Raw genomic sequence first — 25,296 nt, forward strand, 5'->3', positions numbered from 1 at the left:
GGGATTTCCCTGGTGGTCCAGTGGCTAAGACTCCAAGCTCCCGGTGCAGGGGGCCCTGGTTGGATCCCTCCTCAGGGAACTAGATCCCACATGCCACAGCTAATAGTTTGCATGCCACAACTAAAGATCCTGAGTTGTTTTTTAGTTGCTAAATTGGTCCAACTCTTTTGCTACCCCCATGGACTGCTGCTAGGCCCCTCAGTCCATGGGATTTCCCAGGCAAGAATGGGGTGGGTTGCCATTTCCTTCTCTACGGGATCGTCTCAACCCCAGGGATCAAACCTGTGTCTCCTGCATTGGCTGGCAAATTCTTTACCACTGAGCTACCAGGAAAGCCCAAGTTAAAAAAAAAAAGATCCTACAGGTTAAAAATAAAAGATCCTGTATTTCGCAATGAAGATTCCTGCGTGCTGCAACTGAGACCTGGCACAGCCAAGTAAGTAAAAGTTTTAAAACTAAATATTTTAAAAAGACAGGAATGTGCAAAGATTCATCTTCTGGTAATGTGAGGGGCCAAGAATTCAGGGAACCTCTGTTGAGTACAGAAATGCTGGGTCAAAAATCAACAATTGAAAAAAAGAAAGGGGGATCACTAGGTGTGAAACAGGAAGAAGGAACTTAAAGGCAAATAGGGTTTTTTGACATGAATGGAAGCACAAATGGCTAAGGACTGGGGTTGGTACCCACACAAACCTTGGGTTCTAGAAAAGCAGAGATCTGGACTTGAGACTCCTGCCTAAAGCTGACACCCTGGGAAGGATCTTAGGAGAAAAAAGTCTCCCACTCATCCAGGGCCACACCAAAGAAGTTTGTGGTTTGTCTAGGGCCTCTGGATGAATTTTAAAATATGTGCTATAGAGACTGAAACCACTAGCGTGCCTTTGCCATGATTCGTTGTGAGGTCCCAATATTACCCATGTGTTGAGAGACCCCTGGAGTCCAGAAAGAATATAGAAGCTGATTCCAAAGTGATGAATCCCCCCAATCCTGTCAGAAGCAAATGCAAAACACAATTTTTTCCCCCTGATCTCTGACAGATAAAATTGGAGATGAGTTTATAATAAGAAATTATAAACCCAACTAGGAAATTAACCACATGAGGGACTGGATCGGTGATAAACAGGAGAATTAGCTCCTTAAGAACTTGAGGCCATAGAACAACTTGACAAAGACGAAAATAGTTGTGTTCAACATAATTACAGAGACAGAAGGATAGAACATACCACTATGAAAAAATAGGGCATATTTGGAAAAGTACAAATATAATATTTAGAAATAAAATTTTAGTCATTTATATTTTAAAAACCCACAATGGGCAGAATTCTTTATTTTTTTTTAAGGCAATGGTAATATATCCAGCAAAAATCCAATGAAAATAATTCATTAAAAAGGGGAAAATAAAAGTAACATACTAATTTCACTTGTGAATACTGTTTTATAAATTCTAAATAAAATATTAGCACAGAATTCCATAGCATATCAAAAGAACATTACATCACAAATAGATCAAAAACAAAAAACTGAAAGACCATCACTAAGATCTGAAAAGCCATTAGAAAAAATTCATCATCCAAATACAGATAAACAGTTCTGTAGTATGATAAAAGCAGAGAGTGAAATTCTTCTCCAAAGCCAATATTACGCTTAATGGGAAATGTTAAAATTAGTGCAAGATGAGAATGCCCTCTCACCACCCCCCTCCACTTTTTTAGATTTGCCAATTAGGTATGTGTTAGGTTACAAGGAATAGATTACCTGACTATAATTTTATGTGTGTCTAAGACAAGAAATTAAACAAATAGGGCTTTATTTTTCTCAAAGGAGAAGTCTGTATATAGGCTGCTTTTGTTCAATATCTTCCTAGTTTCGGGGCTGGTCGAAGGTTATGCTTATTTACTGTTTTGCTATTTATTGCAAAATTGTCCTCCAAAGAAGTTTCACCAATTTAGACTCTCATAAAAGCATGAGAATGTTTGTGTCCCTGCATCTTCTTCTGCATTGACTATTTTTTGACTTTAATTAGTTTGCCTCTTTTATAGGTAAAAAATATCTCAATGTCTTGCTGTGCATTTCTTTAATTACAAATGGGGCTAAACAGAACATTATTACTGACCATTTTGTTTGTGAGTAATCAGTAATAACTTCACCTGTTTTTCTGTGGACTTCTTTTGTGTGTGTGAAAGTAAATGGAATTTTTTTTTTTTTTTTATGATCTTTGGTGCTAAACTGGGCTTCAAATTCCACAGTGAAAGGTGACTTGTGATCAATCCCAGAACAACTGCAGGGCAGCCTCACACTATACTTCACAGTCAGGAATGTTGGAAACAAAAAAGCCAAACAAGCATGGGGACAGATTTCCTGTTCACCCTCAGCTATGGTTATCCCACTGTATGGAATAAAATACACGACAGTGGAAGAAACAGGAAGCCAATGCTAGTCATGCAGGGTCTGATGGATGGAAAGAAGAGCTTTTCCCTTGGTTTGATCAATCTCTCACCATCCTGAATTCACCTGTGCATGCAGTTTTGAGAGATAATAACAGGCTGCTTTGCCGAGACCTCAAAGGTGTCGTTGTACAGGACAGATGATTTGCATTTGCTTTCCTCAAGGTTTGTGTTGGGAAACCACTTCCCATCCCTTCTTGGAATGTTGCTGCCAGCAAGGCCTTCGGAGATCTTTTTCCAACAAAAATGAAACCAAGAGAATTTAGGTCACGTACTCAAGGTCACATTATTGGTTAGTGACAGCATGCGTGTGTATGTGTTAAGTCGCCTCAGTTGTGTCCAGCTCTTTGCGACACTATGCACTGTAGCCCTCCAGGCTCTTCAGTCCATGGGATTCTCCAGGCAAGAATACTGGAGTAGGCTGCCATTTTCCTCCTCCAGGGGATCTTCCCAACCCAGGGATCGAACCTGCGTCTCTTATGTCTTCTGCATTGGCAGGCAGGTTCTTTACCACTAGGGCCACCTAGGAAGGCCACATAATAATAGCTGAAATTTATACTCTGTTAGATGTTGCTCTAAACACTTCACATATGATAACTTGTTTAATTCTCATAATAACCATAATAGGTATTGTTGGAAAGCCTTGGTGGTTCAGAGATAAAGAATCCACCTGCAACACAGGAGACTCAGGTTTGATCCCTGGGTTGAGAAGATCCCGTAGAGAAGGAAATGGCAACCCACTCCAGTATCCTTGCCTGGGAAATCCCAAGGACAGAGAAGCCTGGTGGGCTATAGTCCATGGTGTCACAAAAGAGTCAGATATGACTTAGCAACTAAACAATAATAGGTATCATTTGCATTCCCATTTCACAGGTGAAGAAACTGAGGCCCAGAGAAGCTAATTAACTTATCCAAGATCACACAGCTAACAAGTGAGAGTCAGGGTTTGAACCAGGAAATTTGCTCCAGAATCTTGCCTTCAACTACTTTGCTATGAAGAAGTAAATCCCCTTCAAATGTACAAATACACTGAATTTCCCCAAGAATGGGATTATAGTAGAACATTTTCCCAACCTTTTTGAAAATACATTCTACCCCAGAATGGGAATACTCTCACATACAAGTACTTTACAAGTGAAAGACAGTTACCTTAGAAACAATCCTTATGCTTACTACATGTAATAGACTCTGGTGTATTCCCTCTTCTTTTCCTCCTTGCATCTCTTATCCTTTTTTGAAAAAAAATGCAGGCTACAACTTACTCAAGAGTCATGATCCATGGTTTGGAAAAAATACCTCTTTAAACTGATCTTCTGTTTCACATCTCTGTTATGAAAGCTGTTAATGGTTTTACTTGTTAAAGTTTCCATCCACACACACCACTTGGAGTGGGAAAGACTGTTGGATAATTTCTATCAAGCGTATTTCTGGTCAGGAGGTATTCATTGCTCTCCTTGTAGTTAATGTCTAATGATGGTACATGAACGCTTTAAGACAAATCACCGTGCCGTTACCTTAGAAAAATCTTCATTCCCTCATTCGTTCATTCAATATGTGGGCACCTACAATATGCCAGGCATTGTGCTAAATCAGGAGTTGGCAAACTCTGGCTGGCAGGCCAACTCCAGAGTGCCACCTGTTTCTATAAATAATGTTTTCTTGGATCACAACCAAGCCCATTCATTTATGTATTGTCTGTGGCTGCTTCTGTGCTTATGGCAGAGTGAAAATAGCTGCTACAGAAAATGTGTGGCCTGGTGAAGGCCAAAATATTTCTTAATCTGGTTGTTTATAGACCTAGTTTGCAGATTATGGTGCTAGATTCTAGAACACAATGGTATTCTAGGCTGGTCTGTTCCATCCTGGATGTTTGCATTGTCCTATTTAGCTTATGCTGTGTTTCAAGTTCCTTTGGTAGCATTGGAGGGGGAGGTGTGGAGGTTTTTTGCCTCCCTTGCACTGCCTCAGAGAACACCTGCTCACAGTAGATGCTCAGCAGGCATTTTTCGTTAGTGAAACTGTTAGGTAGATTTGGCAGCAGATACTGGAAATAAAGCAATCTATCTTCAGGGTAGAAAGAATTTATTCCTTTAAGATAGCAGAGTTTCACTTTACAGATGCTTATCTTTGCTGCTAAGAGAAGCAAATTGTAACTTTTGTTGAGTGCCTACTGTGCATTGAAACTTGTGGATAAAAAGAAAAGCCTTGGTTCTTTGACACTTGCATCAAAGATGGGAAGAGAAATGAGATACTTAATATTTCTATTTGAGGGCCTAGTGTATACTTGGAGATTATTTTATTTAATTACCTTAGAATCTTAAATGTTTATGATCCAATAGCTTTTAGCTGTTACTAATCACTCCCAAGAGTGATTGCTGTGTGCCTGAGTGCATGCTGCTGCTAAGTTACTTCAGTCGTGTCCGACTCTGTGTGACCCCATAGACGGAAGCCCACCAGGCTCCCCCGACCCTGGGATTCTCCAGGCAAGAACACCGGAGTGGGTTGCCATTTCCTTCTCCAATGTGTGAAAGTGAAAAGTGAAAGTGAAGTCGCTCAGTCGTGTCCGATTTAGCGACCCCACAGACTGCAGCCTACCAGGCTGCTTATAAGCTGATTCTATTTTTCCTTCTTCCTTCCTTTCTCGCTCTCTCCCTTCCATCCTTCTTTCCATTTTTCCTTCCTTTAACAAACTTTCTGTTTTGAATGTCTCTTATGGGTCAGCACCATGGATGTATTAAAGAAAAGACTGGTCTTTCCAGACATAGATATAAACACATGATTACAATACAGTGCATTGATAGAGGGATGCTCAGATTTTCTAGTAATATAGAGAAGGTGTGCCAAACAGGGGAAGACTTCCTCGGGGAGGTGGCACAGAGTTGACTCTTGAAAAAACTCACTGGACAAAGGAGACATAAGATATTCTAGACAAGGCACCAGCACACGTAAAGACTAGATGTATTTGCAAATACGATGTTTTCAGGGGATAGAAGTAAACCAGAGCACTGGCCCATCATCAAAGGGATTTGTGCCTTGATTTTTTTTCTTTTTTTTTGCTTACAGCTCTCTCTCTTAAGGTGATTTTAAAAGTTCTGTTTATTTACTTATTTACTTCTTCATTCATTTAGTGTATTTGTTTATTTGTAGTGGGAATAGATTGTGTGGATCGATTCAGTCTTTTTCAGCAAGTCTGTTAGGTTAGCTGGTTGGTCTGTGTAAATCTTCACTAGTTTTAGGTAACACATCAAACTGCAACCTTGGCCTGGCCTCTTGGGCAAGAAGCACCCCCTGAGTGAGCTAGCTTACCTATCTAGTCACATCAGGAAGGAATTTGACCCAGTGGGAGAGGGGCAGTTAAGATGACTGGGTTGTGACATAGTCTCCTTGTAAAAATGATCCCAGGCAGTGGAGACTGCACACTGCTTCCACCTTGTGCCCAACCTTTCAATCTTCCTAATAAATCTGCCTGAGCTTTGCTGCCTCCTAGGGTATCAAGAGAGGCATTTGTATGAAGACCCTTTGGGAATCGATGTCAAATGCTCAGCAAATGTTCTCTTAGGTCTGCAGCAGTGTGGAAAAGGAGCAGATTAAAGGAATAAAATATGGCCCAAACAGTTTTGGAGAATACTAGCCAGCTGGGACTCTGTTTTGTAATTTAAGGTGAGCATGGGGTCATCTGATAAATGATAACAATTTTCTGTAACACGGGGGCTTTTAATCTTCCTAAAAGCCTGGAGGAAAAGTGTTAGTTCTGATGACTGGAGCAGTTTTTCCCATGTTGTTTGCGGCCCCAAATGCAGTGTTTAAATTTCATGGACATGAAATCCAGCGACATCACAGTGCCTGTGCAGATAGGACCTGTGTTGGTCCTATTTTTGTCTTTTTCTTTTGGTGGGGTTGGGGTGGGAAGATAAATAGTGGAAACTTGCTGCTTAAACAAATAAGGTGAACTTGTTAGGAGGATGCAAAATGTCCGGCAGAAGCCGAGAGAGCAGGTGTGCTGGGCCCCCTCAGGGACTGCACCCAGCATCTGAAAAGACATCAACAACCAAGGGAGCCACGCCTCCCCCCCCCCCCCCCCCCCGCCCCAGTTCTTCCTTCCTCTCTTGAGCCCGTGGAATCCCCTTCTTGTTCATTTATTCTTCCCTGTCTGCAGCCTGCCTTTCTCTGCCTCTTGGGTGGCATGTACTCAGTTCCACGGTCTACAATGAGTGACTTGCAACTTTTGGTCCTAATTATAAATTCCCAGGAAAGACAACCGGTCACATGGGTTAAGTCTCCACTCCTGACCCTTTCAGCTATGGCCAGAGGTGGAGCGGGGAAGTGGGAGGAACATATTTTTGGATGGGGATTCTAGGTTCCACAGACCCCCCCAAATTGCTTCTAGGAGCTCTCTGATCCATTGGAGGAGTAGGTTTCTTTTAGGACACAGTCATTTTGTATTGCAGGCTGGAATTTCCATGTGGAGGCGCATATCCATGTTTCTTTCTGCTTTTCTGGAGTTTCACTTCAGAGCCTCATGGAATGCTGTTGAAGTGGTGAGCACTGTGTACAGAAAATGCTGTTTTTATTACTGAGTCACAGCACACAGCAAGTCCTAAGGAAGCTAAACAAGAGGTGCTATATCCAGGTTTCAAAGCTATGGTTTCCAGTAGTCATGTACAGATGTGAGAGTTGGACCATAAAGAAGGCTGAGTGCCAAAGAATTGATGCTTTCAAATTGTAGTGCTAGAGAAGACCCTTGAGAATCCCTTGGGCTGTAAGGAGATCAAACCTGTCAATCCTAAAGGAAATCAACCCTAAATATACATTGGAAGGTCTGATGCTGAAGCTGAAGCTCCAATACTTTGGCCACTTGATGAGAAGAGCTGACTCACTGGAAAAGACCCTGATGCTGGGAAAGATTGAAGGCAAAAGGAGAAGGGGGTGGCAGAGGATGAGATGGTTAGATAGTATCACCAACACAATGGACTGAATTTGAGCAAACTCCAGGAGACGATGGAGGACAGAAGAGCCTGGAGGGCTGCAGTCCGTGGGGTCACAAAGAGTTGGACACAACTGAGTGACTCAATAACAACGGTATCCAGGTTTAAACAAGGAGCTTTGCATATGTATTACAGGTCATGATCATACATTTGAATTATTTAGCAGAGCAAATGGGTGCATCCTTTGCTGTCCCTGGTCCTTGAGTTTATAGCTATGTCTCTGCTAGTCTTCTAAAGGCTCCACATTCACCCAGACCCTCATATCAACATTAATGTCCACGAATCCCTGATATGGACCCCACCCTTCCTGGAGCATGATTTTTGCATTTTTACCTTGGTATCTGCCCGGTGCTATTTTCCACGCTTGGGATTCTTTCTCTTTTCCATGTCTCCATGTATCACTTACAGTCAAGTTTAAGAACCACATCTACCATGTACCTTTCCTTACTAATACCATCCATCCTTCACAGGTCTTCCTTATTTCAGAACTCGTTCAATAGTCATTCACTTAATAGTTATGTACTGAGAGGCATAATGGCCATTTGTATTAGTTTACTGGGGCTGCCATAATAACCACAGACTGGGTGGCTTAAACAATAGACATTTGCTCACAGTTCTAGAGGCTGGACATCCCAGATCAAGATGTCTGAGGGTTTGGTTTCTCCTATGACCTCTCCACTTGGCTTGCAGATTGTCGCTTTCTTGCTGTATCTTTCATCTGTGTGTCTGTGTGTGCCCAGATTTCCTTTTCTTATAAGAGCAGGAGTCAGATTTGGCCATTAAGACCCACCCTATGGCCTCATTTTAACTTATTCACCTCTTCGAAGACCATATTTCTCAAATATAGTCACATTCCGAAATACTGGGGGTTAGGGATTCAGCATATGAATTTTAGGGAGATCCAGTTTAGCCCATACTACCAATAGAGACAGGCTGAACAAGAAAGAAAGTGATACTTGTTCTCTTGTTGTTTGGCAGCCTGGTAGAAAAGATGAAACTGAGCAGGACCCTCCTGGGTACAAAAGCCTATCTCTCATTACTTAATTGTAGGAAAAAGGCTTCAGACTCCTAGACCCTCCCCGAGTACCAAAGAGCAGATTCAAACAGTTACTAATTGGGGAGTGGAGGGAATGCAGAAACAAAGAGGAACAATATCACAGCCATAAGGCAGGGCCCTAGTTCCTCCTCAAATGGTATACATAATAATGTATCTCAGATCTCTTCTGTTGGAGCTAGGGCATTCACCCGGGTCGGGGACTATGGTAACTTCTGTCTAAACACAAACAGGAGGAACCCAGACAGTTTGGAACCTGAAGGTTGATGATTGAGATTCCTGAAATACCACCTTTGTTACCTCATCACCAACCAATCAAAAAAAAGTCACACATTTTGTAGCCTGCCCCTGCCCCCCAAATCTTCAGGGATTTCTGGCTTTCTGAGCTCGGTCTGCCCATTAAATAAGGAGACTCTGATATTTCAGTGTATTTGGCCTCACTGTGCACTGGGGACATGAACTTGGGTTCAACAACAAGGACAGATATGAAACAATGATTTCCATGAATCCATAGTTAATTACCATTATGGGATGGTCCAAGAAGCAGAAAAAGAGGTACTTGAAAAGGTAGAGTGGTGTTGTTGGCAGGTCAGGAATGCCCTCTAAGTTAGTTAGATCTGAAGGAAGGATGGATAGGAGTCAGCCAGGTTGAAGAGGGAAGGTCGATTTTTCCATATTGGTAGCAGGGAAGAACATGACATATACAAGGGATCGAAAGAAGCCATTGCAGCAAGAAGTGAGTGGTGGGAGAAGGTAGCAGATGGCTGACGGGACCGGATTACACGGATATTCTGTCCTGACGTCCTCATTTCAGTGCTTACTGCATCGTGTCTTGGACTGATTTTTATGTGTGGCGGAGGGGGGCACTGCATGTTTTACTTCCCCTTCTGCTCCTTTAGAGAGGGGAGACTTGGTTCCTTCATAGTCTCCATGATGCGAAGGGATATAGTCAGTGCTCAGTAAACAAATTAAGTGGGTGTAATGAGAACTGAGATTGACAGAAATACTCTTGTCTAAATTAGGGGCTGATGCAGTCTAGAGAGAGACTCTCCCAAAGGCTCTAGAAGGTGAGGACTTTTGGTAGTACGATGCCACCTAGTGCTCCTTTTAATTACAGCAACAAAGGGGAGCCTGGTAGTGAGTAGTCTTCGACTGTAATCTGGAAAATTGGGACACAGAGCATTTTTTTTTCATCAGCATAAATTAATTTGTCAAGCCACCCATCCTCTCATTCACTCATCCATCCTTTTTGATGTCCTCCTGCATCTCTTTCCTGTGAATTAAAGATGTCATGTTCCTATCCATCTCCAGTGGTTCCCTGAGTGTCTGTGTTCTGTCTTTCTGTCCCCACATGATAAATAATACTCTCAGATATCAGTGTCTAGATTCCCTGAGCACTCATAGTGCTTGCTGTTGATAGAGTCTGTTGTAAATGACACCATCACATCATGTTAGAATTAATTGTAGATTTTTCTTTCTTTCTTTCCCCCAAAGCCAAAGGGCAGTGACTTTGTCTTACTCACTTCTGTGGCTCCTATGGCCAGCCTTGGGAGCTGTGGTTCTGTAGTAGTTGCTTAAAGTGTTTTCTGCACTGAACTGCTGCAACCTTGGCAGGCCATCTGCTTGTAAAACTGTCCCATAGGCAATTCCCAGGCAGTGGGAAGACACATAGCTCTCCAAGTGACAGCAGTACAAGATACGGGTGTCCAGGGCCCTCTAGGTCTCTCTTTATGGCTGTGTACCTTTAACAGTGTTACTATGGAGTTTCTCTGGATTATGGTGGCCCCATAACCACCCAGTGTTGTAATCGAGTTTTCTGTAAACACAGAGCAGCCTAAGTCATGGTTCCTGCTCCATCTCCACTTCATTTCTATTAACTTGGCTTAAAGTTTGGTTCAACCTGCTTCTCCAGCTTCATGTGCCACCTCTTTCACTATTTCCCTGCACATTATGACTCAGTCATATTTTGTTCTATTTGTCCACCAGATACACAGTTTCTGTTCATGGATGAGATATCATTGTACAAATGTTAATTTCCCTCAAATTAATTCATAAATTCAATGAAGTTCCAATTAACATTTGTCATGAGGAACTTGAAAAATATCCTGAAAACTTATATGGGGCAATAAAGATTCATGAATAGCCAATGCAATTTTGACAGAGCAGGGAGGCGTGTTCTGTCCTTTAACTATGATTACTGGCTACAAAATCATAGTAATAAAACCTTGTGGTGCTGACACAGGAATAAACCAGAGTTCAGAACAGACCCATCTGTATTTGGGGAAGATGTTGAAAAATGGACTCACTCCATTGAGAAAAAGAAAACTGGATCCTTATCTCACACCATATAGGGATGGATTAAGGAACTAAATGTGTAAAAGGAAAATTATTAAATTAATTGTGCTTCCCTGATAGCTCAGCTGGTAAAGAATTCACCTGCAATCCTGGAGACCCTGGTTTGATCCCTGGGTCAGGAACGTCCATTGGAGAAGGGATAGGCTACCCACTCCAGTATTCTTGGGTTTTCCTTGTGACTCAGTTGGTAAAGAATCCTCCTGCAATGTAGGAGACCTGGGTTTGATCCCTGGGTTGGGAAAATCCCCTGGAGAAGGGAAAGGCTCCAGATGGATTGAACTAGACATGTAAAAGTAAAATTAGTAAGCTAATAGAAGAGGATGATAGAGAATATATTTATAACCTTGGAATTGAGAAGGACTTATTAAATTATACTAAAAAGCATAAAGAGGATGAAGGGCTATAAAATTAAAGATTATTCTTCTACAAAGGAAATCACAAGCAACACGGCCAGTCTTTGAAAGTAGATTAATGTCTAGATGTTACAAAGACCTCTTGCAAATCAAAAAGAGCAGTAGAAAAATAGGCAAAGGCTATAAATAGACAATTCACAGAAGGGGACCCCAAGTGGTTTATAAATGTACGAAGAACTGCTCAATTTCACTCATAGAGAAATGCAAATTAAAACAATGTTCTGACATGAATTCCATGATACTGACACAAATTAGGAAACTGGCTAATAAGATGAATCAGTATTTGTAAGGCCCTGAGAATAGTATCTAACACTTAGTAAACACTATATGACTATTTATGAATAAATAAACCACTGCATGCTGGTAAGGATGGGAGTAGGGGACACCCTGGAATGTGGCGTAGGGCAGCAGTTCTGGTGTGCCATCTAGCAGTACTGGTGAAGTCAAGTACCCAGGGCTTCCACCAGGCTACTAGGCACCTTTGTGCCATTGGAAAATACTGTCCACCACAGTATGAATTTGAAGAGGGCATCAGTTCAGTTCAGTTCAGTTGCTCAGTCGTGTCCGACTCTCCGCGACCCCATGAATCACAGCACGCCAGGCCTCCCTGTCCATCACCAACTCCCGGAGTACACTCAAACTCATGTCCACAGAGTCGGTGATGCCATCCAGCCATCTCATTCTCCGTCGTCCCCTTCTCCTCCCGCCCCCAACCTTTCCCAGCATCAGAGTCTTTTCCAGTGAGTCAACTCGTCGCATGAGGTGGCCAAAGTATTGCAGTTTCAGCTTTAGCATCAGTCCCTCCAATGAACATCCAGGATTGATCTCCTTCAGAATGGACTGGTTGGATCTCCTTGCAGTCCAAGGGACTCTCAAGAGTCTTCTCCAACACCACAGTTCAAAAGCATCGATTCTTCGGCGATCAGCCTTCTTCACAGTCCAACTCTCACATCCATACATGACCACAGGAAAAACCATTGCCTTGACTAGACGGACCCTCTGGATAATCACAGCCTGTAGGTTCACGGCTTGACTAAGGAACAAAACTTTGGTGGGAAGGAAAGGACATGTCTTCCTCCAGCAGAGCACATGACATGGGCAAGAGGATGGGGTCTGTTTTTCAGCCCCCACTGGCTGGCTGGCTGGATGTGCCTGTGCAGGACAAGCTGAATATGATGGCCTCGTGCATCCCCTTTGGTTTTAACAATTTCATTCCTAGGCATATATTTCAGAGGAGTTTGTTCATAGGTCCATAAAAGACCACTGACAAGGATGACCATAGCTGCATTGTTTATGATATTGGAGAGGTGGAGCCAGCCTTGGTATCCAGCACTGGGGGGCTGAGCGTAATGTTATGCCCTGAGTCCGGTCCCCCAATACTGGTAGAATAAGACACTCGCAGCAATGCAAAAGCAAGAATGGGGTTTATTTCTAGCTCGAGCTAGGGCTCGTGCCTCCTCCAGCGCAGTGGAGTGGGACAAGAGCCCCGAGCCCAGGTCACAGCGGTTTTTATAGTCTCAGGTTACATAAGCACCTATTTCTGTTCAAAAGATCAAGCTGGCAGAAGCTCATTGGCCAGTTCATGCACGCGCGGAAGCTCATTGGCCAGTTTATAGGCTCGCGGGGTTTTTCTGGGGGATTTCCCTTTTTACTCTGATTGGCCCGACTTTTGGCGCCAGCGGGACTTTTCTAGGGAGGAGTTTCTTAATTTTGGCGCCAGCGGGATCTTCTTAGGGAGGAGTTTCTGTGGACTTAGCCTCCACCCTCTCTCCAGGAAATCAAAACTTAGGCCTAAGCAAGGTCTCAGGCCTATCCTGGCTACTCAGATGTTAGGGCTCCTAACAGTAAAAGGTAAGGATGTCCAACACAGAAAGCAGTGCCACAATAAGCAACAATGAACTGGGATTACAACACCTGCAAAACAGGGACAGAGCCTTGCAAAGACTGCTGAGTGAAAACTAGAAAACAGGATGATCCTTAAAGTCCAATACCACTGTTACGATTAAAAACATGCACTAATGAAAATGCTATACATTTTTTTTTCAAAAATATATACCCAGGCACATGTGTGCGGGCTCAGTCGCTTCAGTTGTGTCCGAACTCTTTGTGACCCTATGGACTGTGGCCCACCGGGCTCCTCTGTCCATGGGATTCTCCAGGCAAAAATACTGGAGTAGGTTGCCATGGTCTTCCCAGGGGATCTTTCCCACCCAGGGATCCAACCAGCGACTCCTAGGTCTCCTGGATTGCAGGTGGGAGCCACCGGGGAAGCCCATATACCCAAGCACAGTAGCATGAATTCCTATGGAAGCTGAAGTTGAGGTGTGGGGGAAATGAGAAAAAAGGGAAACAAGAGAGAGGTCTTTAATGAAAGAGTTTAATTACTCCAACCCTGCACCTGAAGTCTAAAGGAGTGGAGGAGGAGGGACAGGGAGGAAGAGAGAAATCAGATACTAGGCAGGTTTTCAGGACGTGTCCCCGTATTTTTTCAGGGTGCCTCGACCTATGCACCCTATTTTCCTCGCCACTAGTGACTACAGCCTTTGGGGGCAGATTCTGTGTTTCCTTTACCTTAGTTCTCTTCCCCCCACCCGCTCCACCCTATGTCTTGCTTCACAAGGGCTGGAATTGACGCGAACCGAGAATATTTCCTGCTCCCGTGACCATCACTTTGTGACAGAAGGAGACTGCCGGGCTTTCCTTCTTTCAAACCCTCTGATCCACATCTTCCAAGCGTCAGTCCTTGGTTCTCCGTTGCCGGCTCCCGGGTCTCACCCCCAGTCCCCTTGGTCTCGCGTGTTGCTCGCTTCCGCACACCGCGGGACTCCTCCCAGACGCTCGGAGACGCCTCGGCTCCTTGCCCCGGTCCCGCCCCATTCAGGATGCACGGGCGCCTCTGCGGAGCACAGCCCGGGGCCCGCCTCGGAGGCTCCGCCCCTTTCGAGCCTGCGCTAGCGCCCACGGCGGGCGAGGCGGTTGCCAGGCGACCGGGGGACGCGCGGCGCGCCGGGTCTCGGCCCCCCTTCTCAGCCTGCGGCCCGGTTTCCGCGATCGCCACCGCTGCGTCTGAGGCCCCCCGCAGAGCGCGCCAGGATGGCCGAGGTCAGACGTCAGCGCCCCCTTCTCTGTCGCCTCTCCTCCGACCCCTCCCCGTCGTCTCTCTTCTGCTGTCCCGAGTCACATCCACCGATTCCGAGTAGTCCCTCAGTCAGCATCCTACCCCACCCACAACCTCACTCCCTACCGCTCCCCTACTCCGGTTCCCGTTGGCTCTGGGTCCATTGTTTCTTGCCCCTCCTTCCATTGGGTGGACACCCCCCACCCCCGACCCCGTTAAACTAGCACGGTGCAAAGTGCGGTAGGACTTTCATAAGTTCCCCCCCTCACACATGACAGGCCCCCACTCCTAGATTTTGAGTCGAAAGGTGAAACCACAGGAGAGACACACACAGAAATATTGATGTCTTGCTGAATGGGGAGACCTGGAAGAAGGCTTCACAAATATCCAGTGCCACCCTTATTTACTGACCACGTCACACCAAGGTTCCCTATCAGCTGATCACCCATTATTCATTTCAGCCCATCACCACTGCCCTGTGCTGTCACTGACCGCTGTGTTAATATCTTACGCCCTCCTTTCACTCCCCCACTTTGTAGCACACTCCAACTTCAGCCTCACTGATGTGAGGTTATTTCCGCAACTCTTTAATGACCCCTTGCCTGTCCGTTGTTGTTCAGTAGCTAAGTCTTGTCAGACTCTTTATGGCCGTATGGACTGCAGCACACCCGCCTCCCCTGTCCATCAGCCTGCCCCTTAGCACCCTCATTTATAACCTGGACAACCTCAGATCCCTGTCCTCACTTGCCAGTCACAGCCCTCATCCATTATGGCCCTAATTCAAATCCTTCATCGCTCCATCAGAGACCTTCCCAATCTCGTTCATCACATGGTCAGTCCCAGCCAGGATCTGTTACAGAGTTTGTGCGGTTCAAGGAAAAATGAAAATGCAGAGTCTCATGTTTAAAAAAATTAACATGTTTGAGCAGAACAGTAAACTAAGGGTGGAGCACATCTTAGCAAGGAGGCTCCTGCAACTGAATACACACACCGAGGAAGCCAGGTCTGGTCCCAGCTTCCCTCACTACCGTCATTCCCCTGTTCTAACTCCTTCTTTCATATCCCCTCATCATTCCATCTCCTCCACACCCAGTCTGGCCTTGCAAATTCCATCTTCCTGTAGTCAACATCTTCTTCTCCTTATCATACAACCTCTCTCATACTCCATCTGCTTCCCTCTCTAGTCTCCATCAGTCTCATCCATCCTGCCAAATGTCTTTCTTTAAAAAAATTTTTTTTTAAAAATTTACTTTTAATTGAAGGATAATTGCTTTACAGTGTTGTGTTGGTTTCTGTTGTACAACAATGTAAATCAATCATAAGTATACATATATCCCCTCTGTCTAGAGCCGCCCTCCCTCCCACCCCTACAGATTGTCACAGAGCACTGGGCTGAGCTCCCTGTGTTAAACAGCAACTTCCCACTAGCTAGCTATTTTACACATGGTAGTGTATATGTCGGAGAAGGCAATGGCACCCCACTTCAGTACTCTTGCCTGGAAAATCCCATGGATGGAGGAGCCAGGTAGGCTGCAGTCTATGGGGTCTCGAAGAGTCGGACATGACCGAGTGATTTCACTTTCACTTTTCACTTTCATGCATTGGAGATGGAAATGGCAACCCATTCCAGTGTTCTTGCCTGGAGAATCCCAGGGACGGGGGAGCCTGGTGGCCTGCCGTCTATGGGGTTGCACAGAGTCGGACACGACTGAAGCGACTTAGCAGCAGCAGCAGCAGCAGTGTATATGTGGCATTGATACTATCTCAATTTGTCCCACCCTCTCCTTTTCCTCTGCTATGTCTACAAGTCCATTCCCTACATCTGTGTCTCTATTCTTGCCCTGCAAATAGGTTCATCAGTACCGTTTTTCTAGATTCCATGTTTATGCGTTAATATGCAATACTTGTTTTTCTCTTTCTGACTTTCTTTACTCCGTGTAACAGGCTCTATGTTCATCTGCCTCAGTTCAACTGATTCAAATTTGCTCCTTTTTGTGGTGGAGTAATATTCCATTGTGTATATGTACCACAGCTTCTTTATTCATCTGTCGATGGACATCTAGGTTGCTTCCATGTCCTAGCTATTGTAAATAGTGGTGCAATGAACATAGGGGAACATGGATCTTTTTGAGTTATGGTTTTCCAGGGTATATGCCCAGTCATGGGATTGCTGGGTCATATGGTAGTTTTATTCCTAGTTTTTAAAGGAATTTCTATACTGTTCTCCACAGTAGCTCTATCAATTTACATTCCTACTAACAGTGCGAGAGGGTTCCCTTTTCTCCACATCCTCTCCAGCATTTGTTGTTTGTAGATTTTTTGATGATGGCCATTCAGACTGGTGTGAGGTAGTACCTCACTGTAGTTTAGATTTGCATTTCTCTAATACTGAGTGGTGTTGAGCATTTTTCCATGTGTTTGTTGACCATCCAAGGCCAAAATTCTTACCTTCAGTTCCCACGCTCATTCATACCTCTTTTCTTCCCATTTCCTCCTCCTGTTCCTTCTAGTTCTTTAATTTTTCCTTTATTTCCTTTTCTCCCCCCACTAGTCCTCTTGGTTTATTTCATTCTTCTTCATTTTCCCTATGTAAGCCCCAGATATCAATACTATAAGCTAATTATTTTCCTGTCTCTCTTCCCTTTCATAATCTACTGTCATTTTTTCATCTCTTTTTCTTTTTATTTGACCTCAGTCAAATTTTCCTCACCTTTGCTTTCATATCCTGGAGAAGGAAATGGCAACCCACTCCAGTACCCTTGCCTGGAAAATCCCATGGACAGAGGAGCCTGGTAGGCTACAGTCCACAGAGTCGCAAAGAGTCGGACACGACTAAGCAACTTCACTTTTTGCTTTCAAATACTTTGGCCACCTCATGCGAAGAGTTGACTCACTGGAAAAGACTCTGATGCTGGGAGGGATTGAGGGCAGGAGGAGAAGGGGACGACAGAGAATGAGATGGCTGGATGGCATCACCGACTCGGACATGAGTTTGAGTGAACTCCGGGAGTTGGTGATGGACAGGGAGGCCTGGCGTGCTGTGATTCATGAGGTCGCAAAGACTTGGACATGACTGAGCGACTGAACTGAACTGAAGTCTTCGTTTCCATGCAGCCTCATTTTTCATTGCAGCTCTCTTTTTATTTTCCCTTTTCCCCACTACTCTCAGCTAATAGTACACACCCAAATCAGTGTTGTATGAAGGAGCATCACAGCTCTTTTCTGATCAGTTCATGTTGAAATCCTGCTTCTGAAGTAGATACTATTATATACTATAACAGTGTAGATACCAACTGGTTATTGGTCACAGCTAAAAGATTATTTTTGCTTTTCTTTGGATTGCAGTGTATTTTAAAATGACAGTACAAACAAATTTCTTTTGTTCATAAAAGTTTCTTTATAGCTTTTTTCCTTTGTATTTTTCCATGCCTGTGCTAAGTGCCAGGTGCACAGGGAAAACCTTTCTTGTGAACAAATCTTTAGGCTAGTGATCAAGTGTTGATGTTAATACCATTTCAATTCAGTTCAGTTCAGTTGCTCAATTGTGCCCGACTCTTTGTGACCCCATGGACTGCAGCATACCAGGCTTCCCCTATCCGTCATCAACTCCCAGAGCTTGCTCAAACTCATGTCTGTCAAGTTGGTGATGCCATCCAACCATCTCACCCTCTCTCATTCCTTTCTCCTCCTACCTTCAATCTTTCCCAGCATCAGGGTCTTTTCCAATGAGTCAGTTCTTTGCATCAGGTGGCCAAAGTATTGGAGTTTCAGCTTCAGCATCAGTCCTTCCAATGAATATTCAAGACTGATTTCCTTTAGGACTGACTGGTTTGATCTCCTTGCAGTCCAAGGGACTCTCAAGACTCTTCTCCAATACCACAGTTCAAAAGCATCAGTTCTTTGATGCTCAGCTTTCTTTATAATAGTCCAACTCTCATATCCATACATGACTACTGGAAAAACCATAGCTTTGACTAGATGGACCTTTGTTGCAAAGTAATGTCTCTGTTTTACTGTCTAGGTTGGCCATAGCTTTTCTTCCAAGGAGCAAGCATCCAAGGAGCAAGCGTCTTTTAATTTCATGGCTGCAGTCACCATCTGCAGTGATTTTTGAAGCTCAAAACAATAAAATCTATCACTGTTTCCATTGTTCCTCCATCTATTTGCCATGAAGTGATGGCACCAGATGCCATGATCTTTGTTTTTTGAATGTTGAGTTTTAAGCCAGCTTTTTAACTCTCCTCTTTAACCTTCATCAAGAGGCTCTTTAGTTTGTCTTCACTTTCTGCCATAAGAGTGCTGTGTCATCTGCATATCTGAGGTTATTGATATTTCTCCTGTCTATCTTGATTCCAGCTTGTGCTTCATCCAGTCCAGCATTTTGCATGATATACTCTGCATATAAGTTAAATAAACAGGGTGACAATATATAACCTTGACGTATTCCTTTCCCAATTTGGAATCAGTCTGTTGTTCTATGTTCAGTAAATACCATTTACAGGAAGGGAACCAAGAACATTGCTGGGATAAATGTTTGTTGTGTGTTCATGTTTAGCATCAACAAGGGGAAAGCATTGAGCAGCTAAACAGCACCATTCCTTGGAGAAGGAAATGGCAACCCACTCCAGTATTCTTGCCTGGAGAATCCCAGGGATGGAGGAACCTCCTGGTGGGCTGCCATCTATGGGGTCGCACAGAGTTGGACACGACTGAAGCGACTTAGCATGTGTGCATGCATTGGAGAAAGAAATGGCAACCCACTCCAGTATTCTTGCCCGGAGAATCCCAGGGATGGAGGAACCTGGTGGGCTGCCATCTATGGGGTCGCAGAGTCAGACACGACTGAAGCGACTTAGCAGCAGCAGCACCATTCCTTAATACGAGTTTTTCTTCTTTGTGGAATTGCTGTATTATGATCTTTGCAATAATCTGCTTTTTAATCAGGAAGAAAACCTCTGTTGAGTTTAATGTTAGTATTAATACTAATGTTATACAAAATGTTCTATAAATATGCTTGTGACTCCATATCTGGTTTAAGATATAGACTCTGTTTTGCTTGCATATCATATTTAGAAGTGTGATCAACAGTACTGGTGTTTTTGAAGACCAGTAGCATGTCGACTTTCTCTATGTTGGAAAAGACAGGTTTGTCAGGGCAGAAGGTAAACTAGACAACTTACCCAAAGTGTGCAGGCTGAATTTGAATTTTACTTTATTATTGGGATTAGAGATTGTGTCAGTTAATTTCTTTAACTAGCAATAGAGGTTTTTCTTAAAAAAATTATTGGAATATAATTGATTTACAATGTTGTGTTATTTTTGGGTGTACAGCAGAGTGAATCAGGTATCAGGTACATAATATACACATAACCCTTATTTTTAAGATCCTTTTGCCATGTAGGTCATTACATTGTGTATTGAGTACAGTTCCCTGTGCTGTGTAATAGAGGGTTATTAGTTATCTATTTTATATATGGTAGTATGTGTATGTCAATCCTAATCTCCCTATTTATCCCTCCCCTGCATCTTTTCCCCCCGATAACCATAAGTTTGTTTTCAACATCTGTGATTCTATTTCTGTTTTATAAATAGGTTCATTTGTACCTTTTTTTTAGATTCCACATATAAGAGATAACATACTATATTTGTCTTTCTCTGTCTGACTTACTTCACTCAGTACAACATTCTCTAGGTACAGCCACATTGCTACAAATGGCATTATTTCATTCCTTTTTATGGCTAAGTAATATGAGTAATATTCCATTGTATATATGTACCACATCTTTTTAGAGTTTTTATCATTGGAGTTTAGTTGCTTTGCAGTGTTAGTTTCTGCTGTACAACAAAGTGAAATAGCTGTATGTATGTATACATGTATCCCCTGCCTCTTGAGTCTCTCTTCCCCCCAATCTCCCTTCCCCCATCCCACCTTGTACCACATCTTCTTTATCCATTCCTCTGTGGATGGACATTTAGGTTGCTTCCATGTCCTGGATGTTGTTAACAGTGCTTCAGTGAACATTGGGATGCATGTATCTATTTGAATGAATTATGGTTTTCTCCAGATATATGCTGCTGGGTCATATAGTAGCTCTATTTGTAGTTTTTTTTTTTTTTCAGATTGTACGTAATTGTTAATCATTTTTGGCGGAGCAGCCTCTGGCACCCATGAAAAATTTCAAACTCGAGAATTCCTAGTAACAATCTTTTATGACAAAAATGAGGAATTTATAAATTCCTCATATTTGTAGTTTTTTTAAGAAGCCCTCATACTGTTCTCCATAGTGACTGTAGCAATTTACATTCCCATCAACAGTGTCAGCAATAGTTTTGATTTTAAAGCCTGTTTTATTGGAGATATCAAAGCATAATGTTACAAACATAAATAAGACCTTTCAAAACTTATCAGTTCTTTGCTCAAAAGGTTAAGTGGTTGCCCGTGGCTTCCAGAATTATTTGCTGTATATTCCTTAGAATGCTATTCAAGGTGTCCAGTCTGTCCCTAGCTCACTGTCTAGTTTCCGTCCCTCTCCACATCATACTTCTTTAGCTAACTTGAGCTTCTTAACCAATTTCAAATCACGGATACCTGCTTGGCCCTGAGTCTTTGATCAATTTTTGCCATGGGCCAGGAATGCCCTTTCTCTTCACCTCTACCTGTGAAAACTCCAATCTCCCTTTTATGCCTGCTCAAATGCCACTTCCTTTATGAAACTGGCTTTAATTCTTGCTGCTGGGAGTAATTCCATCTTCCTATAGGTCCTCATAGAATTTTGAATCGATTTTATGGCAGGTATCAAACTCCATGCTTCTATTTTCTGCATACATACTGCATCAGCTCTTAATGTATACATTTCCTACGGGAAGGCTGTTTATTCCTTACTTTGGTATCTCCTCCAGCCTCTTCATTCCAACTTATATACCGAAGATATTCAATCAATATTTTCTGAACAAATATATTAACCATACTCATTCTTTTTTATTATTATTATGCCGTTTGTAGTAAGAAATAGGTGTATTCGTTGGCTAGGGCATCTGTAACATAGTGCCACAAACTGGGTAGCTTAGAGCAGAAATTTATTATCTCACCGTTCTGGAGACTAAGAAGTCTGAAATTAAGATGTCTGCAGAGCTATGCTCCCTCTGAGACTATGGATAAAATACTTCCTTGCCTTTCTCTAGCTTTTGGTGGTGGCCAGCCATCCTGAGTTTTCCTTGGCATGCAGCTGTATCAGTCTAATCTCTGCCTCCATCTGTCACATGGGTTCTTGTGTGTGTGTGTGTATCCGTTTCCAAATGCCTCTCCCACTTTTTTACTGAGATATGATTGACATGTAGCACTGTATTAGTTTTAGGTGTATAACATAATGATTTGATATGTGTGTGTGTGTGCTAAGTCACTTCAGTCGTGTCTGACTCTTTTTGACCCCATGAACTGTAGCCCACCAGGCTCTTCTCTCTATGGGTTTCTCCAGGAAATAATGCTAGAGTGAGTTGCCATGCCCTCCTCCAAGGGAACTTCCCAATCCAGAGATCGAACCCGTGTCTCCTGCAGCTCCTGTGTTACTGGTGGATTCTTTACCACTGAGCTACCAGGGAAGTCCAAGAATACTGGAGTGGGTTGATATTCCCTTCTCCAGGGAATCTTCCTGACCCAGGTATTGAATCTGGGTCTCCCACATTGTAGACAGATTCTTTACTATCTGTGCCACCAGAAAAGCCCCCTTGATTTATGTATACAGTTTGAAGTTATTACCACAATAAGTTTAGTTAACATATATTACCCCACATAATTGTAAAAATTCCTCCCTTATTATAAGGACTCTAGTCGTATGGTATTAGGACCCACCCTACTCCAGTATGACTTCAACTTAATTGTATATGCAATGACTCTATTTCCAAATAAAGTCACATTCACAGTTACTGGGGGTTAGAACTTCATCATACCTTTCTCTGCTGCTGCTGCTAAGTCGCTTCAGTCATGTCCTTTCTCTAGGGTACACAATTCTGCCCATAACACTAGAGAAATATGAATTCTTGTATAACTAAATCCTAGTTCTCATCTAAGTCAGACTTGCTTGAATTACATCTATATGCTTTTATTTTAAATAATTTGCTGCTCAGCTAATCATGGAAAGCCAATGTGGAGAAAACCCATGACCGTTGCCCACGGGGCATTTCAAAATTCTTGTGGAGATGAACTAGGCTAATTTTTAAAGGGGTAAAAATGATGGAATATTTTAAAATAGAATACTCTACATTCTGGACAGGTTTCATTGTAAGGGTGATTTCATGGTATCTATGTTATGTCTGACCTCAGCATCCTGAGGCTTCCCTCTGCAGTCCTGGGGACAGTAAGAAGCAGGCTTGGAATAATCATAAGAGCTCTCAAAATTTATTGAGTACCTACTGTTTGCCAGGCACTTGGCTAAGTGTTTAACATGAATTATCCCATCTAATCTAATTGTTAGCACTATGTGGGAGGAAATATTAGGAAATATTATTATCCTTATGCTTATGTCTACATATATGCAGAATGCTTATGCTCGTTCAGTCGTGTCCAACTCTTTGCGACCCTTTGGACTGTAGCCTGCCAGGCTCCTCCAAACATGGGATTCTCCAGGCAAGAATACTGGAGTGGGATTCCATGTCCTCCGCCAGGGTATCTTCCTGACCCAGGGAACAAACCAGCATCTCCTGAGTCTACAGCATCGGCAGGTGGATTCTTTACCACTGAGCCACCAGAGAAGCCCACGTATATGCAGACCTTCATATAAATTGCCTGCTTATCAGTAACTTTTATTTTGCTGGTATCAAGGTCTAATTCACAGATAGTAACAGTCATTCCTGAATAGTGATGAGGTAAATATTGCAATCTTAATTCTCATCTTTGACTTTTTGAACAGGAAAAGACTGAAAAGCTAGTGCTGGAGGAAACTGCATATGAAGAAATCGAAAGGGATTTTCAGGAGGTTCTCAGTGAACTTTCAGGGGACAGAAGTTTGGAGAAATTTAGGGTTGAATATGAGAAACTTCATGCTGTCATGAAAAAGTCTTATGAAAATGAAAAGCGTCTGATGGCCAAGTGCAGAGAGCTGAACGCGGAGATCGTGGTTAATTCTGCAAAGGTCGCCACTGCCCTGAAGCTCTCTCAGGATGATCAGACCACCATCGCATCCCTGAAGAAGGTCAGTCATCTTCTAGAAAAGGAACCATGACAAGCTGCCATAAATGCATCCCATCTTTGAAACATCATCTTTTCATTATATTGGCCGCTCTGGGCTATAGTAAAAGAGTTATTAAGTAAAAATTTACATGATTTATGTATTCATTAAGCCTTGGGAAAAATGAAAGTTTTGAAAATTTTATGAAAAATAATGAAAATTTTCATTTTCAAAGAAAATAATTTGCTTGAGTGAATTTACTATGTAGAAAATAATGTAGAACCTTACTTACTTGGTTCTAGGAAATACTGGGTTAGCAAAAACATTTGGCCATAAGTAAGTGCAATATTAGGAATCTCAGTATCTCTTGTTTGAAGAAAGATAAGTATTTAATTACCTTATGATGATAGCTTGTTAAAGATATTTTCATATCCCTATTTTTTCCAGTATTTTGGGAGAGATTACCTTGAGAATTTCCAGATGGTAGTTTTTATGATCTTTTCTCTTATCACCCTTTTGCTTCTGCAATGATTGTCCCAGTTTCTCATAATGGGAGAATAGGGATTCAGTCTGAAGGAGTGGTTATTGAGGAAGTATGGCTTTATTTTACACTTTATTTTTTCATCCTCAAGTATGTTACATTGTTTTGAAGGTGAAACACAAACATTCCTTGTAGATTGTAGGGTGATAAGAGGTTAAGATGTTTTATTTTATAATTGAAACCCTAGGGCTGAAAAACAATCACAAAATGTTTAGATAAAAATTCCCTTGATATCATATAGTTAAACATATCCCAATTTTTTCAGTGTTTTTTTCTTTCTATTGTTATTTTCTTCTAATCTTTGCAGGAATACCAATATAAGAAGGTTTTAAATCATTTTATGATGAAAACTTCCTCCCACTTTTTATTGTAAATTACAAAACTAGAAATTAAAGTCATGGGTTGACTAAAATATAATTGGTGAAATTGCTTCAGATAGAACTTCATATAATCATATTTTTATTTAAATGTCTTTTTTTTTGTTTTGCTGAAAATAGTACATATGGCTGCTACAGAAAAAAATATCCCATGAACTGACATTTTGTTTTGAATCACTAAATTATGCGCTGCAGTTACTCAAGAATCATCTCTTTCTAATGTAATGGGATGAATTTATTTAATTAAATACTTTCTTCTACTCATTTTATTCTTTGTCACATAAAAGTAAAATATTTTCACCTTAAACATATAGATTCTTATTTGTGTAAAAGGGTTCACATTCCACTTGATGAAATTTTCCAAGAAAATTAAGTGGCAGGGCAAAACTCAAGTCTGTTGCAACATTTACTGTCCTTCATCCATGACCTCTAAAGCCTGTGATTCTCTTTTAACTATTCCTGTTAGTATTTCACATTGCATTCAGAGTAGTATTGCTTTTCCCCTATAAACTATTCAATGAGAAGGCCTAGGCTTGGGTTTCTGGAAATGGGAATTATCAAGGCTGTTGTGTACAATTAGGTGACAGTCAAGGCCTCATTTCTACGGATGGCTCTAAAGTTCACGTTGCCATCCAGAAGCTCACTTAGGGCCAGAGGGCAAAACATATTTTTAATATGGATTCTTTGAAGATCTTCACATTTAGGACTTGGATCCAAGACCATTCCTTTTTTTTTTTTTTCTATAAAATATCTGGACTTGGAAAGCACATAAACTTTCATTTTAGATTTTGTAAACATATCTTAACATCTTTATTAGAAAGAATCCTACTAATTCTAGCAACTCT

General features: G+C 42.3%; 1 protein-coding gene across 1 annotated transcript in view; it reads left to right on the plus strand.

The window, feature by feature from the left end:
* The first annotated feature begins 14,256 nt into the window (after window positions 1-14,256).
* The window catches only part of CFAP58 (cilia and flagella associated protein 58), a 121,063-nt gene continuing 110,023 nt past the window's right edge, over window positions 14,257-25,296 (plus strand). The window contains exons 1-2 of the mRNA XM_055424700.2: window positions 14,257-14,353; window positions 23,276-23,557. Of these exons, the coding sequence (XP_055280675.1) occupies window positions 14,345-14,353; window positions 23,276-23,557 (291 nt within the window). The 5' untranslated portion in view covers window positions 14,257-14,344. The remainder of the gene's footprint in view (window positions 14,354-23,275; window positions 23,558-25,296) is intronic.

Source organism: Moschus berezovskii, chromosome 12 (assembly GCF_049115385.1).
Source record: "Moschus berezovskii isolate FMDL1 chromosome 12, NW_MosBer_1.0, whole genome shotgun sequence".
NCBI classification, from domain to species: Eukaryota; Metazoa; Chordata; class Mammalia; order Artiodactyla; family Moschidae; genus Moschus; species Moschus berezovskii.